Source organism: Mus musculus, chromosome 10, assembly GCF_000001635.26.
Source record: "Mus musculus strain C57BL/6J chromosome 10, GRCm38.p6 C57BL/6J".
Classification (NCBI taxonomy): Eukaryota; Metazoa; Chordata; class Mammalia; order Rodentia; family Muridae; genus Mus; species Mus musculus.
Window position 1 is genome coordinate 87101529 of NC_000076.6, and position 21463 is coordinate 87122991.

Genomic DNA, 21463 nt, shown 5'->3' on the forward strand with positions numbered 1-21463 from the left:
TTGAAATTTTCCCATTCAACTCTACTAAAGAGTTGGGGGGGGGGGAGAAAAAAAACCACTTATCTTAAAGATTCATGATTCAAGCGGCCAATAGAACCTGCAGTTACCATAGTGCTGGGCCCTAGATTTCCCTTTAATGTAATTAAGCCTCAAGATTTATGAATACAACAGGCCAGAACTTGATCCGTGTTCGTTTTCAATTACTGCAGTGAAAGGGCTCTATCCAGATGTCTCTATTTATAGCATTCAAGCAGGCTGGGCCAGGGGATGGGGGTGGAGGGGGGGTCCAAATTGTCAACTTGTTAATTCTTCACAGAGGGTACTCAGCTGAGGTTCTGGCTTTGACCTTTTGACAAAAGGCTAGAGGCCCTGGGGGCGAGGGCATCAATGCTTCCAGGGACAACACGGGGAGCCCCAGGGGTCACTCTCTCTGCTTTGTAGGTATTTGTGTAATAATGGGGTCCGTTCCTTATTTTTTTTTATTTCTGTTACAGTTCTGGGAACATGGAAGGGGGGAAAACTGGCTCCAATGTAGATGTGAAAGACAAACATATATAATGAGAGCATCAGGTGTCCCCTGGCAACAGTAACTGGGATAAAATGCTACAGGGGAACACACAGTATGCAGTGACCCACATAATCGGGCCTATTTTGGGAGTATTGTTTTATTTTTCTTTTGAAGGGTGTTGTGTCTTTTTTTTTTTTTAATGTTCCCAGGTCTGCAATTTAGTTTTGCCAGGATTATCAGGACCTGTGTGTCTTTTCTCTCGACACAGTTAAAGGCTTATTTCTTTTTGGGAACAGGTTTTTAGCCACCAGAAACCCACCTGCTAGGGAAGCCTAAAAAAAAAAATCCATTTTCTTCTCTTTAATTAATTAATTTATTTATTTATCTTTGAAAAAGATTTCTGTGCTTTCCAGGACCACTCTACAGGCTTCTCGGACATGTGCAAAGTGTTTTCTTACACAAATGTGGATGTCTGCGTTGGAGATATCATTTTAAAAGGAAAATCCCAAACAAAAGGCTTAGAAATAAGAGCCCAGCGGGGGACGCAGACCCACTAATGAAACGGACCGCATCCAGTAAAAAGCCCCAAATCCTGCCCAGAGTTTTCCTTGGTGGCTCCCGTCCATCATTTCATTTTCCTAACTCACAGCCCTGAGTTGTTACCTTGTAAACAAGAATGAAGTCGGAGATTGTGTTTGCGGAACGATAATTGGTTGTTATATTAACGTGTGGCACAGTCAGAATCGTCGGTCAGTTCTCTTCTGTTTCAGACCTAAAAGGGACTGCAAACCTTCCTGGTTAGTCCCTTTAAGACAATTTTGTGTGTGTGTGTGTGTGTGTTTGAGTCATGACCTTTACAGGACTCAAATTTATTTCAATGAATTTAAACAGATTTGACTAGAACAAGGAATTTTTTGAAAATAGAGCCTCCACCCAGGCTCTGTAGCCCACTGTTGCCCTTCCTGAAACACCTCTTCCTTCTCCCGTTATTTAAGAAGTTATTTAATAATTCAGCACCAAATCTAATCAAGTTCAAAAACTTCATTATACATAAATGTACCCTTCTGGTTTCAATGAATATACTTTAGAAACAAACATCATTTCTAACTACTACTCACTCCCCCCCCCCCCCATTTTTTTTTTTAAAGAAATGTGTACCAGAAACGCAGGACAGGAGAACAGGGCTGAAATATATCATGATTAGCCATTCCTCCTGGAAGGCTGTTGTCTGACCGTCTTAGTTAATTAATCTGTCTCTTGCGGAAGCACTTGCGTATTTCCTGTGCATCCCTCGGTTGCACAGTTGGCTTTGGAACCACGCTGAAGCAAGGCTGTGGGGGTTTCCCCACGTTTTTCAAATTTTACTTACTTCTCTCACTGCTACTGCCTCTGGTTGGTTCTATCTATCATATCCATTCAGTCAATTTTGTTCTCTGGAGTGTTTTAAAGTTTACACTTACTTGGTCCTGTTTGCCTTTTGAAGGCCCCCTTAATTCACTTTTATGATCTCTTCCGCGGTCTCTGGTTCTCACTCATCACAAGGCCCTGTGGGTTCCCCTCTCTGCTATGACGCTACAGCAGGAAAGGGAGGCTAAAGCAGACACTGAGTAGCAACAAAGAGCAGAGTGCAAGAGGCCCAAACTGGAAGTTATCATCTGTTCTGTGAGCAATTCACAAGAAACTGGCTTCAATGACCGGAAGTGGCAGATCATGCGAACTGATCTTCAAGCCTCCGTGGAAGGAGACTTCCTACATGCTGCCTGCTTTTGTCTGTGCTCAAGGCTTAGCTAGGGACACATACATAACAATCTTCGCTAGCAGCATAGAACCAATGTGCTTAAGATGTTAGTGAGAAATCCGTAGAAACTGGAAAATATTTTCAAATATATGTGGATAATTAAATGGTCGTGGCAGGAAGGACTGTGCACAAGGCCAGTGCAGCTGCCTTAACATTTCTTTGGGTTTGAAAAAAACACTTCTATAATATATTGTATATATTATATATTACAATATTAAATTAAACTAGTAAAATATGTATCATATTTCATATGTATTTTATGCAATATTATATAACATATATGTGCGTTTTGAGTGTGAAGCGCTCCCTTATTATGCTCACCTGATTGAACATCACTGGGTCCCCAGTTGGTGGTGCTGTTCTGAGCAATGGCGGATAGCAGGGAGAAGAGGCTGGGCAGAGGGAAAGGCTGCTGATTAGATCTTAGGGATTCTAGGTTCCTGCTTCCAGCCTGTTATCTCCCCCCAGGCTTCCTGACTCTTACATAGGCACACATCTTAACCAGTGTCCTCATCTACTGTTGCCCAGGGGCGCCTCTTGCCTCATGCATTCTCAAGGATCATGGAGTGATGTTTTCTCAAACCTGTGGACCAAAATAAGTCCTCCTGTAAGTTACTTCTTGTCAATTATTTGGTCACAGTGATGAGAAAGGCAAACCCAAGGTATATAAATAATATTTTAATATAATATGTAATTCATAATTATGGACAATTTTATAGTAAGCTTTTCTTATACAAACTTAATTTAATGGCAGGAGACTCTTTGTATAAAGTTCTTACATAAGATACACGATTACAAGTTAACGTAAGGATTTGAGCATCATTTGATGAGATACGACAAAGTATCCGTCAGAGGGGAATCTGGAGTGGAGACGACCAGAGGGTGATCTTTAGTTTACAGTCTCTAAGAAGGTCAAAGGTCAGGATGGAACAGTCACGTTAAAAAAAAACAAAAAAACACCTGGAAAAACATATTGCCAAGGGACTGGCATTTATTCTGAGCAGATTGGAGGAGTTTGGAAGTGTACTCTGGAGGATTCTGGGTAGGGAACATCTGAAGAGTTGATGTCACTGAGGTCTTTGCCACTGTCAATACCATGGTCCACAGTGCTTAGCCACATTATGAAGCAGCTTTGGAAGGTTAAGGGCTTGTCTTTTCCAAGCTTTCCCCAAGCCACTGCTCATGTGTCCCATGTCCTGGCTGTTTTTAGTTCAAGTATCCCACACACCTTCTGCAGTAAGACCAGCATGAACATGATTCTTCTAAGTTGTGCTTTTCATGAAAATTCCCCCCATTTTTTTTCTTTAAAACTTAATGATCAGCCAGTGTCTCCCAACTCAACTCCTAACTTCTTTTTGGTTCCTTGCCACACAAAGCATGACACAGTAGCACTCTGCTGTCACCCACAAACGACACCCTTAAGAACTGCGCATGCTTAAAGGCTTATGCTTGAAGTGAGTTTATGGTTAGCGTTGGGTCACTGGCCAATTCATGCATCCCCTCCAGCTGTTATCCACCCTGACGGTCTCTCTCCTGCAAGTGCTGCCACCTCTCCAGCTTGCCTGTGGTCTCTGAATGGACCGGCTCCTTCCTGCCATGTGCGTAGCTCCCTGCCTAGCTTCATATTCCCATTCAAAGAAATTTACGTCTTTTACCCAAGTGGACAGTGACTTTTATTTTAGGAAGTCACATAGGTTGTTTATCTTTTCTTAACGATTGTGATTCAACCTCTTTATTCTGTTTCCACAATGGGCTCAGACTGATAGAAGCACATAGAGAAATAACTCCCTATGTAGATATAAACAAGATACGCAATATGGAGGTACAAAGTATTAACCAAATATTATACTAAAATGAGCTTCCATAACCATTTCATTATTTTTTAAATACAAATTTAAATTATTTTGATAATTTCATATGTGACTACCACCTCCATCGCTCCCCCATGACCCTTAACTCCTCTTGTGTGCCTCACACTTCCTCTCAAATTCATGACCTCTTCTTCTTTAATTATTTAATTATTCTCTCTCTCTCCCTCCCCTTCCTCCTCCCTCTCCCCTTCCTCCCTCTCCCCTTCCTCCCTCCCCCTCCCCTCCCCACCCCCCGCATGCTTATTCGTGCATAAATACAATCCGTGAGCCTGTTTAGTGTTGCTCATAGGTATATGTGTTTAGAGGTTATCACTTAGCATTAGAATAACCCATCAGTGGCCTTGTCCCTGGAAAAGACTGGCTCTCCTCTCTTGGCAGTTATCTGTGACTCTTCATCTAGGGGTGGCCTTATGTGACTTCCCCTGTTCATCTTGTGTGTCCCTCCAGCCACTTTTAAAGCATTGCTTCTAGCCTGTCCTGAGCTGATTTATATCCATGAGTGCTTCTTGCAGAAAATGCTTTGGTGTGAGTCATCCCCTTTCTGATACAAAGTAGCATCCTGAGATCTGCTGATGGCTGGTTGTCCTGGTGTTTAGTGGTAGACAGGAGTAGGCTGTATGCATCTAACGACAAACAACACAAGCTTGTTGGGGTCTGGATTTCATGGTGTGGCTGTGGAGAGCAAGAGAACCATGCTTAGGGATGAATGGCTCCAAAACCTGTATTTTCCACAGATATAAAGATTACTCTATTAAAAAATAACTATTGAGAAAAACTATTTTCTCAGTCGGTCAAAGGAGTTTTTAGATATATGGTTCTCAAGAATTAGATCTGGGTTGTCACTAATTAACACGATTTTGTGTGAGCGGATAAATAGCTCTTGGTTATAAGACAGAGGAAGCAAGTTGACTTCAAATATCACTGTGAACAAAGCTGAATTAGCTCAGAGTTATACACCTAACTGATGCTCTATTTCAGAATTTGATTCAATGTAGCCCCTGTCACTTGGATATTTATTATGCAATGACACCATTCATTTCTCCATCCAAATAAGTAAGTATTCAAGTATCCACCCATTTATATATTCATTTGTTATCCTCTTTCCCAACAACACCATTGTCAATACCACAATTCCCTTATTCAATATATCTTATGTAGGTTCTATTCAGTACAAAGTTTTCTCCTTATTGGGAGGATTCTAAGAGCAGATAAGGCTATCTTTCTTCTCAAAGTGCTCAAAGCCTGATTTATTTAGTGCTTTTATTTTAACAATAGATTTATTTATTTTTATTTATATGCATTGGTGTTTTGTGTCCATTGCGTGTCTACGCACTGCATGCATGCCTGCTGTATGCTGAGGACAGAAGAGGGTGTTAGATCTCCTAGAACTGAAGCTATGGAATGGCTGTGAGTTGCCATGGGGATTCTGGGAATCGAACCCAAGTCCTCTGGAGAAAGCAGCACTTCTAACTGTTGAGCCATCTCTCCGACTCCTTTTTGTTCTGGTGCTTGGTTTTTGTTTTTTGAAACATGGTTTCACTGCGTTGCCCAGGCTCGTATTGATATTGTGATCACCTTGCCTAATTATCAGCACGGACTGACACCCCAGTGTCTCTGTAAATATGTCTTGGATCATTATGATTAGGACCTTGAGGCAGTTAAAGAAAGATGAGAGTTGAAGGAAAGATTGTGCATGCCCCACACTGGGGAAGTGTGGAGACTAGAGGGGGCGGTGGGGCTTGTGAGAAGGTTGGTTATTGTATTTGGACGGGAGAATGCTGGCCAAGGTTGAGAGAGTGGTTTGGATAAAGGAGTCACCCTTCATGCTGATGAGAGGTGTTGAGAAAGCCTTTGTGATTTCTGAGCAGGGCAAGTGATATGAATTCGGACTCTCCCTTAGAAGGTCGATCCAGGTTGTTTTTGGAAAGTGGAATGAGGGAGACTGAGGAGACAAGAGACACAGCTCCGTCCAAGCTAGTTATTCAGATTTGGGTCACTTCCAACACTCAGACGGTTGCCATAGTGAGGCGAGGGGGCTTTCCAGTTAAAACTACTCAGTCGTGTTCACATTTCAGGGGCAGAAAAGAGAAGTTGCATTTATATTGCTTTCGTTTTTAGTTCACATTCAATGTTGACTTTCTCCTAACTGTTGAGAAGATTAATTTATATACTCAGATTGTTCTTAACCTGGTGCTTTGGTATAGTGGCCTAAAAAGATGTGGGTGGCAGAGTGAAGAGGGGAAGATACAGATGTGTCCAAATTTAAGAGTGGGGGATGGAAGGGTACGGCTCCTTTCTTACTAAAATAATGGAAAACTAAAATGAATCTGCTGTCCTTGTACATAGTAGTTGTAATATCTTTTATGTAACTAGTATGCAAATATATATCTGCCTCAGCGAGACAGACTGCTCTAAAGCATGGTGCTCAGGGAACAGAATGGTAAAGCAGAGGTTTCTGTAATTCTCAGGGTCACCATCTTAAAATTAAACATGATAATGCAAAGTAGGGAATGAAAGATACCTTTAGTGGAGTGCCCAGTGCATAGAGTTGTTAGGTTAGGGCTAACTATCTTTGTGCTCTACAAAGCAGACCCCAAGATCACTGTTACACATAGTCATAAACACAGCGTGTTATATGAGTGAATTCATTCCGATTTCATGGGTAGGATGCACCAGAGATGTGGAGTGCTTTCTTTAGCTTCAGGAGTGTCTTAGGTCCATGAAACCATCATTCCTACAGAGTTTCATTGAAACTTATCCATCGGAGCCTCTCTGTAGCAATGCTGTCTGTCACTAGATTTTTAAACTCACCCCTCCCCCACCCCGGTGTGTGTGTGGAAAGGTGTATTTCCTCATATATGAAACTCTGCCTGTGTTATATGCTACTCACCCCTCCCGACTTCCTGATATACTAAACCTTCTAGTTTATTCAAGATTCTGATATATTCTGAATGTCTTATAAGCTCAACAGGTCAACTTGAAAATCTATCGGAGTCAGAAATACTTTTTAACCATCTCCATTTCTTTTCTACAGAATTCTGTATTAGTTTTTATAACCATACATGCCCCTTAATAAATACAAATTTTAGTTAGAACAGAACAGACATCCAGATGACATTCTAACACACACACACACACACACACACACACACACACACACACACACACACTCACACACACACACACACTCACACACACACTCACACACACATTCACACACACTCACACACACACACACTCACACACACACACACACACACATTCACACACACTCACACACACACACACTCACACACACACACACACACACACACACACACACACACATATACCTTACACACTCAGTTGTACAAAGGCCAAGACATATTCCGAGGAAAAGACCAAGTTGCCCCAGAGATAACCTGTTAAGACATGTGAATACATTGGAGAGAAACCAGAAAGCCTGCACCAGGCAGAGGGGATTTCTCTTCTTGGAAACAGGGAGAAAAGAATAAAATTTGGCACTTTCTCAGCGTGGCAGCTGTGCCTGTCTCCACAAGAAAACACCATCAAGCAATTTGCGAATTCTTGTTATATAATTACTCTTCACTTAAGGTGACTATTGTGTTCTGTCCCTCATTAGGAATATCTTGTGGTTTGATTTTTGGCATATTTAATCCTGTTCAAAACCAAATTAAACTCCTAAAGCATATGCTACCGTAAAGCTTAAATCGCAGGCTTCTGTGATATTTCGCAGAAAGGTTGTCTGGAAAAAGGAAAACTCAAAGCAAAGAGCGAAATCTACTATCTATGCCTATCATGAGTCCGAGGCTGGGGTGATCTTTGGACCATCACTATGTAAGCACAGCAAGGGAGTGCGTGTCACATTCAAGGGAATACAATGACGACATCACCCATGGCCTCCCCTCTTACCAGAGTTGGCTAGATGAAAGCCTTCTTGCTTGCCTAGAAAATCAGACAATAATAGCTCTGGTTAATTCCATGCTGTACAGGAGGTACATCAAAAGTAGGAAATATTGAAGAATAGGCTATCTTGTGGCTCTTTCTCATTGATGGCACATTTGTGGCCTAGATGAGGCTGTCTGAAGTACACTAATTTCAAGGATTTGACCAGAATCTCTAAGAAAAGGTATATTTTTCCAAACATGAGTACTTCAACTAAAAGCTTCAATTTCCCCTTACATTGTTATTTTTACCCCCTTTTGATCTTCATGAAACTTATCTAAGGGTCTTATTAAGCTGTCTAATTCTTTCAACAAAGTAGATTGTTTATTGCCAACTTTGCATTATGATGCTTTGGGCTATACTAGTTCCTAGCCATGTTCTTCTCTGTGTGAGAAGCCAAACACACACAATTTTTATATGCTGCTGTGTGGTTGGGATCACACAAGGATTATTTGGTTTCATTATATTTTGTAGCCACCATTACCTGATCTGCATTATTTCCTATTAGTCCTTGTATATTTGGGTTTAATCTTTGGGTAAGGTTGCCTTTTCCTCGGGTTGTTCAAATAGTTTATTCTAAAACACAATATTAACAGTAATATCTACACATACTCAAACCACTGTGAGTTTTACTTATCATGGTTATTGTCTAACTCCTATTCCAAAGACTGACTAAATGTCTTAACATGTATAAAATGCTTGGCATTGTTTGGGGATTTGCTAAGTGGCTGCTTTTGTCATTCTGTCCTGAAGGTCATGGGGCTGGCTAAGAGAGGATAAGACAAATGTAGCATATTAGACTCTTGAGTTTAGTCTGTATTCTCTGCAAACAACGTGCCCACCCCATGACAAGGAAAGCCAAGTCCACTCTATCCCCAGACACACACTCTGAGATGTCATCTCCTACAGCCTGTGTTGGGTTTGAACTCAGTAGCCAAGAATGATCCTCTTCATTTCTGATTATCTTGTCTCCAACTCCAAGCACCAGGGCCACAGGCTATCTGCTTCCTCCTGTGGAATCTATCACAGGCTTCCTGTTTCCTTATCCTACGGGCTAGGGAAGCTCTCTACCAACTACGATATGTCCTCATCCAAAGTTCTCTTTGGTAGGAAGAATTTATCTCTCTGAAAAGTTATTGCATACAGTCTTTCAGACACACACAGCATATACTTGCATCATAGAAGGACTATTTGGTCCTTATCGTTTGGCTGAATTAAAATGTACTTAGCGTTGAAGCGAGTAAAATTAAATTGAAGTAGTCTCTGGGTTCAGTGGATTTCTAACTGATTCTGCATGATAACATTTTTCTTATGCTCGTCAAAGGTTAAAAATTTGGATTTCCTTAAAATGTTAGCTTGCAGAAAGAATTCTAGAACATGTGCTTTCTCTTGGAGTGTCAGATGGTGTTTTGTTGCCTTGGTAACATGCCCAGATGTGACATACACCTGAGTATAAGTATAGTCTACTTAATTATGCTCAACAAACTCAGAGTACAGTAATTAGTGCTTTTGGCATCAGCTTCCCAGTCTGTGATCAGCCGGGACTATATCGAGGTTTTTATGAGTAATAGTTAAGACTACAAGGGGGCTGCAGCAGGCAGCAATGTGTTCTTAAGTCACTCAATCTTTCTGTCTGTCTGCCTATCTGTCTGTCTCTGTCTCTGTCTCTGTCTCTGTCTCTGTCTCTGTCTCTCTCTCGTGTGTGTGTGTGAGTGTGTGTGTGTGTGTGTACTTGTCATAGTATGTTTAGGTTGCTATAATAAAATTATTGGACTGGGTAATGTATAGACAATAGAAATTCATTGCTCACAGTCCTGGATATTTTGAAGTTCAAGGTCAAGACACTAGATGATCCAGTGTTCTCTGAATATGATCCTTTATTGCTGTCCCTTCTATGATAGAAGGGGCGAAAATGTCCCCTTAGGACTTTATGATGTCTTTAATCCCATTCACAAGGACAAGTCATCTCCTGAAGGCCCCATATTTTGATACCAACACAATGGTATTATGGATTTTAATGCAGGGATTTAGGAACAACAGAAGCACCCTGACTATGGCAATAACTGTCTGCATCAGCTTTTACTTTTGGATATTATCTTTGTATTTTCTAGTATCCACTGTTATCACATCATATATAGCAAAGGGGACTGTTAAGGGAAGAATAAATTGCTATAGTATTACATAATAAAAGGGACTATAAGCCTTTGTATTTATTATTTCTTTAAAAAACTTTCATACTAATTAAGATTAGAGGCCAGAAAGAAGACTTGGTGGTTAAGAGTACTTTCTATTCTTGGAGAGGAACCACGTGTGGGTCTCAGCACTCTTTCAGTCAGCACACAACTATCTAGAACTCTAACTCCAGGGTAATATGATGCCTCTGGACACATGGGCATACTCTCTTATACAGACACAGACACACATGCACCCACAAATAGTAAAAATATTTTAAAATGATTAAATAGACTTTGTTAAGGAAATAAATACCAAATAAATATAAGGTGTGTATTTAATATTGCATTAACTATTTGATATAGTTATATTAATATTATACATCATATTAATATATAATATTATTAACAAAAGAGACAGATTTCTTTTTAGCTATGTGGTGAATGAGTTCACTGTATCTCGGGTTGATAAAATAGATGGCAAGTGGATCTGCAGATGTTCTGTGTGCTTCCATACAGATGGGAGAAAGGAAACAACTCAAATATGCCTTTTCTCAAAGGTTTTCTCAAAGGTAGATAGATTCCATAGTCAATGCAATTTGAACTGAGCTTGGAGTCTTGGGTACAGGTCTTGGTCCAAATCTTCTTTGTTTTGTATCTGTGTGTTCTTGGACATGTCAATTTGTCCAGTCATCCATCAGTTTTCTTACATGACTAAAGACCACAGTTTCTCTTCTACAGGATGACTGAGATGAGCTCAGTAACTACCTATCTCATTTATTACTCCTACCGGTTCAGCTTCCAGGAGGGTGAAGGTACAGAGCATACAGGTTTCTGCTTTGCACCTATTTTTCTCATTAGAAAGGATAGAGGCCAGTTGCATTCAACCCTAGATAAGAACCACTCTGGAAGTTGCCTCCTGTTCCCACCCATTCTTTCGATTCTTTTTCTTGCTGGAACCAAGTTACAGTCTTAAATATCCCTCTTGCAGCTCATTTCAAAGCACTGGCTAGAAAAAGAAGATAGATGCTGCGTCTCTTTCCCTTCAGCTCTGGGACTTGCTTGGAGCATGAAAACCATCCTGACAGCATTGATACTCTTTCATGGGGGCGCTTGGAAGGATTTCCAGGCAGTGGTTGCTTGTTGACTTGAGCATCTGCACTAAGGGTGTGTCTGTATCCCAGCCAGAGGGATTAAAGGTGTGAGTCCTGTGTACATTCCAGCTGGATCACACAGACCTAAGAAGGTCTTTGGATGTGATCTTTGCCAGAGCAGTCATGTTGCTCTGGTTTGACTTGAACATGTATTCAAGTCAGAGATGATTCAGTTGCCCGACCTAGCGGTCACACTGGAAAAATCAAGCACACACAGCCACAGGGACCTTGAGTCAGAGATGATGGTTCTTCATCATACTTACCTTCTTTTCATGTAAGTAAGGCGCTTGAGTGAATTATTGAGCTAGAATCAAAATTTGAAATGCTTGACTTCATAATTGAGTATCATTTTAGTTCTGTTTTCGATGTTTGCTTGTGAAGATTGTGTCCTTGGAAGTGGGTGGCCCCAGGAAACAGCAGGTTTGAAGAATCTGTTCACGTTCTGATGACATATTGGATACAGTGAGGTAGAAATGTGACCAGGGATTCAAGCATCAGCTGGAATGCTGAATTGCATGATCTCCAAGATGTCTTCTAGCCCTAGATCCTTAGGTTAATTTTTTTATTATATCAGTTAAGAATATAATTTCTTAAACATGAATCCCAGGAAGTAAGTACCAGGTCTGGGGCTCACTTGAAATTGGACATTTAAGACTTTAAAATAACATTTAGTTTAATAAACTTACGTTTGGTTTCCATGAAATATATTTAGAACTCTGGTTATGGTCATAAGTGCTCAGTATAAGGTGAAAATGATGTAATTTAGAGAAGTGAAACTATAAATATTTAAGATTTTCAAATTAAAGAGCTGATAGATGCAATGGCCAGACCCCAAAATTACTTTCTGGTAAAGGAAAAAAAATACTTATTTGTATATACCTCTCTCTTCAAAGGCATCTATGGGGCAGCTGACTATTGAAAAGAATTTCTGAATATGAGATTTCAGAAGCACACATCTGTCCATCTTGAGCACAATGAATGTTAAATAGATTTTCAAGTTAGTGTGTGTGTATGTGTGTGTGTCTCATGGGTATAGAAGCGATGTTCTTATTGAGCCCTGAAAACCACAGTAAGCCCCTCTTGTGTCCCATCTTCCCCCTTGCAGAGCCTTAAATCTAACTTCTGCCCATAGTATTGTTCAGAAAGAACTGGCCATATTGTGCTGATTGCTATTAAATTAAAGCAGAAAGGGAGAGACACAAATGTGGAAATCCATATTGCCAGCAGGGATACCACCATCTTTTATTTTGCATTTGGGGAGGGTCAGAAAGTCATGACAGGCATCTGACCCCTGATAACCTCTTTGATGCTTCTATGTGAAGCTTTTTTTCTTGGGGGGGGGGTGAACTTAATTAAATACAATTGAATTTCCCTGCTAACATGCCCAGTGAAAGGACTCCTTTGAGTTGGCTGGGTATTTGCTGGCGAGGAACAAACAAAGATGCTTCTTTTGTTCCTCAAAGAAAAGTTAGCATATGTTAGTTAAGGATTTGTGATTTCTTTTGACTAGACTGGCTGGTTCCTGGAAATTCAATGATTCTTCTGAAATGGTAACCACATGCCAAGATAGAATGCATGATCCATAAAATTCCAACCCCCAAGAACCCTGCTCAGGCCCTTTATTGTAAGGCTTCCTGTATCTAGCCACACTGAAAAAAATATGCTCATCAGTGACTTATAGTGAAGTTGCTGATATTTGGCTGTACATAACATAATTTGTCCATTTCTTGGATTTTCTTGCAGCCAAAGGAAGGGATATTTGCAGAGTCATGTCAGTGCTGTTTGATTGAGAACAACTTTAAACAGATGTTGACAAAGAATATTCACTTGTTGCTTTTGCACAGTTGACCGTGGCTATCCAAAGTTGAATAAGCAACCTGTTTCCTGGTAATACTTTGATCAAAAGAAGCAGCAGCTACGAATAATGTCACTTAAATAAAGTTTCTATTCATAAAAAATTCAAATAAAGTGTCCATTGTTTTTCTTGAGTTTCTGGAATCAGTGGCTGACAATTAGCAAATGAGGAGAGTCGATTTATCTTGATACCCGCAGGGTGAGTGAGTTTATTCGGCTAGGAGCCTTCTGTTTACCTAGAGGGGAATCAGATTTACTTCTTAGACTCGGAATCTTTTGACTTAGATGATTTTGTTTTCCTGGAAGAGAGAGGATTAGAGTTGGAAACTGGTGCTTTGTAAGTGTTAAGCCCTCCTCCTCACCTCTACGCCCCACCCCTCACTTATTTCTCCATTTCTAAGCTTTCCTAGATCTCTCTAATTATTTAGGAGGATAAAACGTCAGCACTTGACCCATTGCCCCCTTTGGCTTCTGTTTTATCTCTTGTTCTCCATTCATCCTGGAACTCCTAAAAGCTTTGTAGACTACACCCAGCCTGTGGTTCCTCTTGGCTATCATTTTGGAATAGAGTTTTTAGACACACTCACTTGTACTGCACTTTATAGGTAACGTCAGTGGAAATCACAGCTGCTGTGTGACATTGGAAGGTTTTACTCTACACAAGGACATTATGGACTAAACCAAGTCTTGTCAAGGGGCCCTATCTGCCTAGAGAGGGTCCCATGCCTTTTTGTTTTTGAAGTTCATTTAAAGCTCCATGGGAGGAGTGGTATCTTTGCCAATACATTCTTGGCCCAGTGTCTGCCTTTCTTGTTTGCCTGTACTTTTCAAAGTTGAGGCCTTTCGAAGGTAAAGATGCTTTAAAGACCGAGAATAAAATTATAGCTATTTAAAAGGTCAAAAATTCACTGTCAATAGGAAGTTTGCCCAAGGCTGATAAAATATTAGGTCACTATCAGACTGGAATCAATTATTTTTTTCTGTGTATTTAAAGACTCAAAGTATGAGCTGAGGGAAGAAAAAAATAGTGCAATGTTTATACAGAAATGCAATATCAGCATCTTCCTTTCTCACAGGCTGCTTCATGCTCCACAATCTAGATGACCTGGAATATTTCAGTGAGGTAACAGGGCACCCCGAGAAGAACATAGGTCTTGCAACCAGGCAGACTCCCCTTGGCATCCCAACCTTGGGATAGCATGAAATTCTTTAGGTTTCAGACTTCTCATTTCCAAAATAAATCTTGATTGAACATGGCAGATACCCAGTAGTACCTTGTTTGAGGGTTCAGGGACACTGCAGGGACACTGTAGGGACACTGCTGGGACAGGGTTGTTCTTGTCACTGTCAGGCAGCTAACACTTGGTCAGAATGTTCTCCAGTAAAGGCTTGGCCACACCTCTTCTCTGCAACTGGCATCTTGCTCCCTTTTCTGCCATTAAATCTATATTTGCTTCTGCCTCCAAATTTAGCTCAATGGATCTATGCTTCAAGAAGTGGCCGCTGCTTCTTCTTTGTGTTTCTACCGATGTCTGGGGAAGGAGTTTCTTGGGTACTCCATCTATCCTTCCATCAGGGGCTTTATCCTGCTGGGCTTGGAGCTTCCTGCGGGGAGTACCATGGAGATTGTGCACCATTTAGTTTTACTTCTTTGGTGCTGAACACACCCCAGTGTGATTCAATAATTATCTTGATTGCAATAACCAGACAAGTGGACAGAAACACCTTGGGCATAGTTATGACAATTGGAAACCCCACTACATGGTGGCTAGACCATGTCTTTGTGTTTCCTTGTTAGTGGACATTGCTTAATTCTTGGTTCATAATACTTTGTAGGACTTTCATTGGAGAGGGGTTTATCTATTTCCAAAGCTTTGGTTATATTTAGTCTTAATCTTTTTATTTTACTTTTTTTTTGAGATGGAGGTCTTGCTAATAAGAGGCTGACCTCTTAGTGGCTATCTATCACACACAGGTTATTCTTGGCAATTCTCCTGCTTTAGCCTTCAAAGTGTTGGGTTATAGGCGTATTCCACCATTCCTGCCCTCTTAGAACCCCTTTAAGACAACAAACATGGTAAAGATTAGTGGTTCAACAATGTGGTATCTGGGAACCACATTGTCCGGAAGCTTGATGAAAAAGCAGGGACTTAGGCCTGAAGTAGACCCCTGACCTACCCTGTGCATTTCAACCAGTGGGTCCCAGGTGACCTTGACTATACATTAAAATGTAAGAATCATCAGTAGTAAAAACTGCTTCAGGAAGAGTGGATTCCCTGACATTTCTGATATTTGAATGTCTTTGGCTATGAAGACTCCTGAAAAGGGCCCAGGACAGCAGCCGAGGGAATAAAGTGATGTGTTGGTACATCGTTGAGGCATTGCTTAAGTCAGGAAGCAACCTGCCGACCGAGAACATGCCAAACAAAGCACCCCCTCTTAGGTTAGAGCCAAGTAGACAACTTAGGTTTTTAAAAAAAGGGTTCAGCTAATTTAAGAAATGAGTTTTTGAGCTTGAAGTCTTCATTTTATGTCTAAAAGTAAAATGGTTTTTCTCTTACAGTCAAAGTACAGCCTTTAAAAAGCAACAGTGCCCACCATGGTAAACACATCTTTTTATTTGGTGCAGTTCAATGACCTAACCAGGGAGCTCTAGGCTTCTGCTTCTGTTCCAATCCCAGGGGTAAAGCAAGTATTTGCTTTTAGCATTGTTGACACCCAAGCACTTTGCAAATGTTTCCACAAGGCCAGCTGCCCTTTGTAGAGCCTCCTGGGAACTTTTCCTTTGGTTACCAACCCTCAAGTGCATGCAACCCTTTATTTGGGAAGATATTTGTCACTTCCCATCTTTCAAAGGAGGGTGATCCAGACCTTGACTCCAGCTTGAAAATCTTTCTGTCTATAGTCAACCCTCTAGGGTTATCTGAAGATTTTCTTCTGCAGCCTATTCACCTTATTGCTGATCTAAGAGGGAGCGCATGCATGCATGCATGCACACAGGCACATGCCCGCACATGTGCATGCACATTGTGCCTCTTCTAGTCCTCCACTAAATCTTAGATATTGGAAGTTCTGAAACAGTGAAATGTCTCTGAAAGCTTTAGTGAAGTTTGCATGGAGTTCTGCAGAGACATTTCTGATGATAAATTTTGTGATAAGTTTTATATGACATTTTGTGTTCCCTTCCTTAGCTTTCACTAGTTTAGTCATCTCGCAAATTCTTTCTTTAAGGCCACCATGCTCCTCCTCCTTCTCCTCCTCCCATCCCTTCTTCCTTCTTCCTTCTTCCTTCCTTCTCCTTCTCTTCCTCCTCCTCCTCTTCCTCCTCCTTTTCTTTCCAGGGCTGGAATTAAAGGCATGTGCCACCACTTCTTGTCAGTATTCACTTCTGCAAAGAGACTGTGTTTATTGACTGCATCTCTTAGTCATGAAGTGTATTGAATTCAGGACATTCAATGTCATCTGCAGATAAAAATTGTCATTGGTAAAACCTGTATCTGCAATAGAATGGTCCCCAGAGATCCTGCCTGCAGGCTCAGTTTTCACCAGGCATGTAGTGAGCCTGAGTGTAATTGGAGCAAAACCTGTATCCTGGAGTACACGACACCTGTTTCCACAGTGTCACAACATAGTTTTCAAAATTCTAAATTAAATGGATCTGGTCTGTCCTTACTTTGGTAACCTTCCTCGTCTCCAACATCTGGGTTATGACTCTATTTCTTTTCATTGGACTTGAGCCTTTTGTTCACCACGTATGGATGTTTTTGCCTTTTCTTCATGTTTAAAAAACACTGGGTGTTATTATTGTCATCATTATTGTTGTTGTTATTTATTCCGGGTATTTTGGAACAAAGCACCTTGCTTTCTGTGGTGACTCTTGTGGCTTTCTCATTGCACTTGAGTTAGTTTTCAATGTGTAATTACTGCCAAACAAGTTAATTGCTTTATAAGTGTCCAGAATTCCTTGCTTTAATTTTGCTTTCATTTCCCAACCTTCATCATACATCAACTGCTCAACATAAACACAGATGATTGTTAATGAATGCCTAATGCCATATTCATTAGAAAATCAGGTTAATGACTGACAACAAATATCCCAGTTACTTCATTTTTTCAAGTCTCTCTGCCACCTTCGGCTTGTGGATTACAATAACCGTTGTGTTTGAAAAGAAATTCTACCTGCTTTAGAAGATTTAGGGAGAAGCTTTTCTAAAGAGTTGATAGTTAATCCTAATCTCTGCTTCTTTTCTCTGTTAGATACCTCTAAAGTTGTCAAATGGTAGATATCAAATATACACAGTCATTTGCATGTCAGCTATACCTCAACAACGCGGTCCACATTTTGGAAATTATAAACCACAGGACTGCTGTGTACACGTGTTCATGTGCTGCACTGGGCACCTTGGAGACAGTGGTTTCCCCATTACAGTTTCTCTGAATGATGCTACTCACTGAGCCCCTGGCCATGGGCATAGCTTGAACAGTGGTACCAAGAAATCTCCATTGCAATCAATGTACTGAGCAGGGTACTGAGGGTCCCGCCCACTTCAGACAGAGGTTGCCTAGTTGGAAAACCGCAGACTAAATGTGTGATTGAATGATTGCAGAGATTTCACTGAGGAAGGAAACTGAGATGTGTGCTTGGCAAGGGCTTGACTCTACCCGATGGTCTGCATCTTTAAACTGGAGTCTCTCCTTCCTGCACCTATGAGATGGTTTTCCAGGTCAAACCAGACACCCAGGGTTTGAAGGTTGTGTATGTGTCCTGGTGACTCAACAGAGGGTTACATAGTCATCGATCTTGGGCTGTTCACTTTGTGGTGCAATCTGAAGTAGCTTCTTTACCCAGCATGCCAATGGTGAGAGTTTAGGATTCCTTCCTGCTCCAAATTCCAATTCCATTGGGGAGCCCAAAGGGGATTTCCTGGCCTTTTGCTGTATGTTTCTCATGTACAGAACTGATACCAGGCTACCATGTAAAAGATGTGTTTGTTTGACTTCATGGGGTCATGCTCATGCCTATACTCATGGTATATCTAATATAACTAAATATTAATCACATATTTATAATTACATAAAATATAATTATATTATGAATGTAACACATTCATATAAAATTTATATATCTGTATATTATATTTATATAAATGTATGTATAAATACAAATATAAATACAAATATATAAAATAATGAAATATTATATGTTTATGATCCTAACTTTCAGGCTCTGAAAATCAGTTTACTCACCCGTATATTTAATCTGGATTCCAGGAGTTTTATTATTTTTCTGTTGACTTAATTTTAGACTTTTATTTATTGTGTCCTTCAGTCTTGGTTCTGGATTTCAGGAGGACCATCCTTTCCTCTTCCGTTTTCGTTGAGTGGGAAGTCTGTTTTCCAAGTCCACATCACCTACCGCATGTGAATGTGCACATGCCTGGCTCCCTCCTGCAGAACATTCCACTTACCTGCTTTCCCTGCACGAGTCTTTATAACTCTCTCTGTTATAGTTCTGCTCACTTGGAGCTGGGGAGATGCTTAGCTGTCAAGAGAACTTGCTGTTCCTGCGGAGGACCCGGGTGTAACTCCCAACTCTCACACAAAGCAGCTTATAACTACCTAGATCTCCAGTTCCAGGGAATCGGATACCTTCTTCTTGACTCTGTGGGCACTTGCATGTTCATGGTCCATATGCATACACTCAAGTGCCTTCATCATCACATAAAATTAAGTCAATAAATAAAATCTTTAAATCCCGATGAAGAGCAGAAGCACCACTGTTTTTCAGATGCGTACCTGTGTCCTGGCCTTGGGCTTCTTGTGGCTTTAGTCCTTCAAGGTACCGAGACTGAGTTTAGCAAACGCTGCGTAATAAGTCAAGGGCCCTTGGACACTGTGACTAACAGAAATGAAAACCATCAAATTGAAAACAAGAAGTCAATCCTGAGATAATCTTATTAAGAGTTGACATTTTATATAAAATGTCAAGGTTCTCTCTCATTGTCAGATCCTCAGCAAACCTTCTCTGACTGCTGAGAGCAGTCATATTAAATGCACAGCATTTGCTTTGAGCAGGTTTCTGCCATGTTAATTCCGTATGACATACAGTTCCAAATTAATGACGTCTACCAAGCAGTATTCATTTCTTATTAATGTTCTTGGGTATGCGGGTTGGCTTTGGATGGTTCAGTTCGGGATGGCTGAAGACTATTTGACACACATCAAAAGCATGTGGCAAAGGGCATACCGATCTAACTCTATTTTATCCTGTTAAACCTCAAGAGTTATTACCATATAATACACCAGCATCAAAATTTTAAATTCATTCATGATGTCTTGTTTGTCTTTTAATTTTTCTTTTAAACTTCCTACATGTGACTTCATCTGGACTCTTAACAGTGGCAACTACATTTAGAGTTTCCCATAGTTTCCATGGTACTAGGCTAGTGCTCTGGGCATTATCAGAGACTCAGTGTAAACAGCCAATGTTAGAGTGGGTTAACTTCTGGGCTGCTTATAGCTCATCTCTCAGTGATGAAATGTGCGATGCTAAATAAATGCCTTGTCTCTTCTCTTCCAGAAGTCGTTTTGCTATATTCCCATTGTGAGCAGTGTGACCCTGTGGGAGAGAGGCTCACCTAATACAAGTGTGAGTAAGCAGGATTCTGTTGCCTAAGACTGCATCTGTACTGTCCTCTCTTTGTGTTCCAAAGCTCAACACGACATTTAGTCCTTCATACTTTGGAAATTACTTTGGAAATCATAACTGTAAAATATTTGTATCTTAAATTCCCAACTAAGAAGGATGTGATGTTTCCTATAGACCCTTGAATCTGTCTGAGAATCGTGCGATCTCTGTGTTCTTTGAGGACATAGATATGTGCACTAAGGAAAGACTTATTTGATCCGAAAGGACAGAAATGTGTGCTAGGTGCCTTTTCACTCCCTGTTATGTGTCACAACATAGAAGGTCTAGCATGATAATTTTTGTCTTACAATATAAAAAAGTAAGTAGTTTCATACATAAAAACCTGAACACTGAAGAATGTTAATATTCTGTGTGGCCTCTTATTAGGCTGCCCTTTATTCCTTGGTTGCAAATAGCCCACTCATGGAAGGCCTTGAATGCCTGTCCCTGTGATATGAATTTGTGGCTCTCTAAGTGACTATGATATGTGCCCAGAGATGGTGACCATCACTGGAGGGCCAGCCCTATTGCTATGGAGCCATAGTAGCATCCAAGATTCAGATCTATACAAATTTTGTTTTCAAGAGCAGGACTGAAAAAAGAAAAAGAAGGAACCTTTTGTACTGAACATGTCTCTATGTACTGAACATGTCTCTTTGCCATGAAGGGGATCCCAGTGTCTCCTAAAGAGGAGCCTAGAGTCCAGGAATACTGATGGAGCCACTAGGTCCCAGGTAGATGAAGGGGTTTGGGCAGGGGTGATTCTAAGATAGTTTATCTTCTAATCTTCCATTTACAAAATAGTCATTTCAGGCTAGTCAGAGCTACATGGTGAGACCCTGTCACAGACAAACACACAAACAGCCCACCCAACAACAACCAGATCACCAACCAATAGGACAAAGAATATTTTGAAGAAGAAAAACAAAGTCAAACACCAGCAAAAGTTTGTGACTGGGTTTGCCCCAAGTAGGGTTTCAGTGACTGGAAATAGAACTGTAGTAAGCATCCAGAGTTATCAACTCACGTTCTAAGAGTAAAGAAAAAGGCCAGCATAGAGAAGATTAGAACGTGGCCTACTTAAAACATACAAACAAAAACCATGACCTGATTTTCTGCTGAATCTTTCTGCAGTGGAGCAGGGGGTGGGGGTGGGGGTGGGCTGAGTCTAAATAAGGCATCTGCAGTGCTGGGTTTCTGTCGTTGTTTTTCCACTAGGACTTAAGCTGTTGGCCTCATAATAATCCATTCAGCTAATGGAGTATGTGACTCACAGGTGTAGGGGAGGGGAGGGAGGGGAGATGAACAGAACTTTTTTATCGAGGCCATCCCATTAGTGTACCGAGAGAGACCCCAGGAAGGCAAAACTCCCTAAAGGTGGGCCACGAGTCCTTCCACTTGGAGAGGCATGGTACACATTATAGTCGTGCGTCCCTCAAGCCTGCCAACAACTGACCCCTCCTTCCCTCTCTGG

The 21463-nt window shown here is 40.9% G+C and overlaps 1 protein-coding gene across 1 annotated transcript in view; it reads left to right on the forward strand.

The window, feature by feature from the left end:
• 1700113H08Rik (RIKEN cDNA 1700113H08 gene) overlaps positions 1-21463 on the forward strand; it is a 172554-nt gene that overhangs the window by 43483 nt on the left and 107608 nt on the right. The window contains exon 3 of the mRNA NM_029685.1: positions 19882-19950. Within this exon, the coding sequence (NP_083961.1) occupies positions 19882-19950 (69 nt within the window). The remainder of the gene's footprint in view (positions 1-19881; positions 19951-21463) is intronic.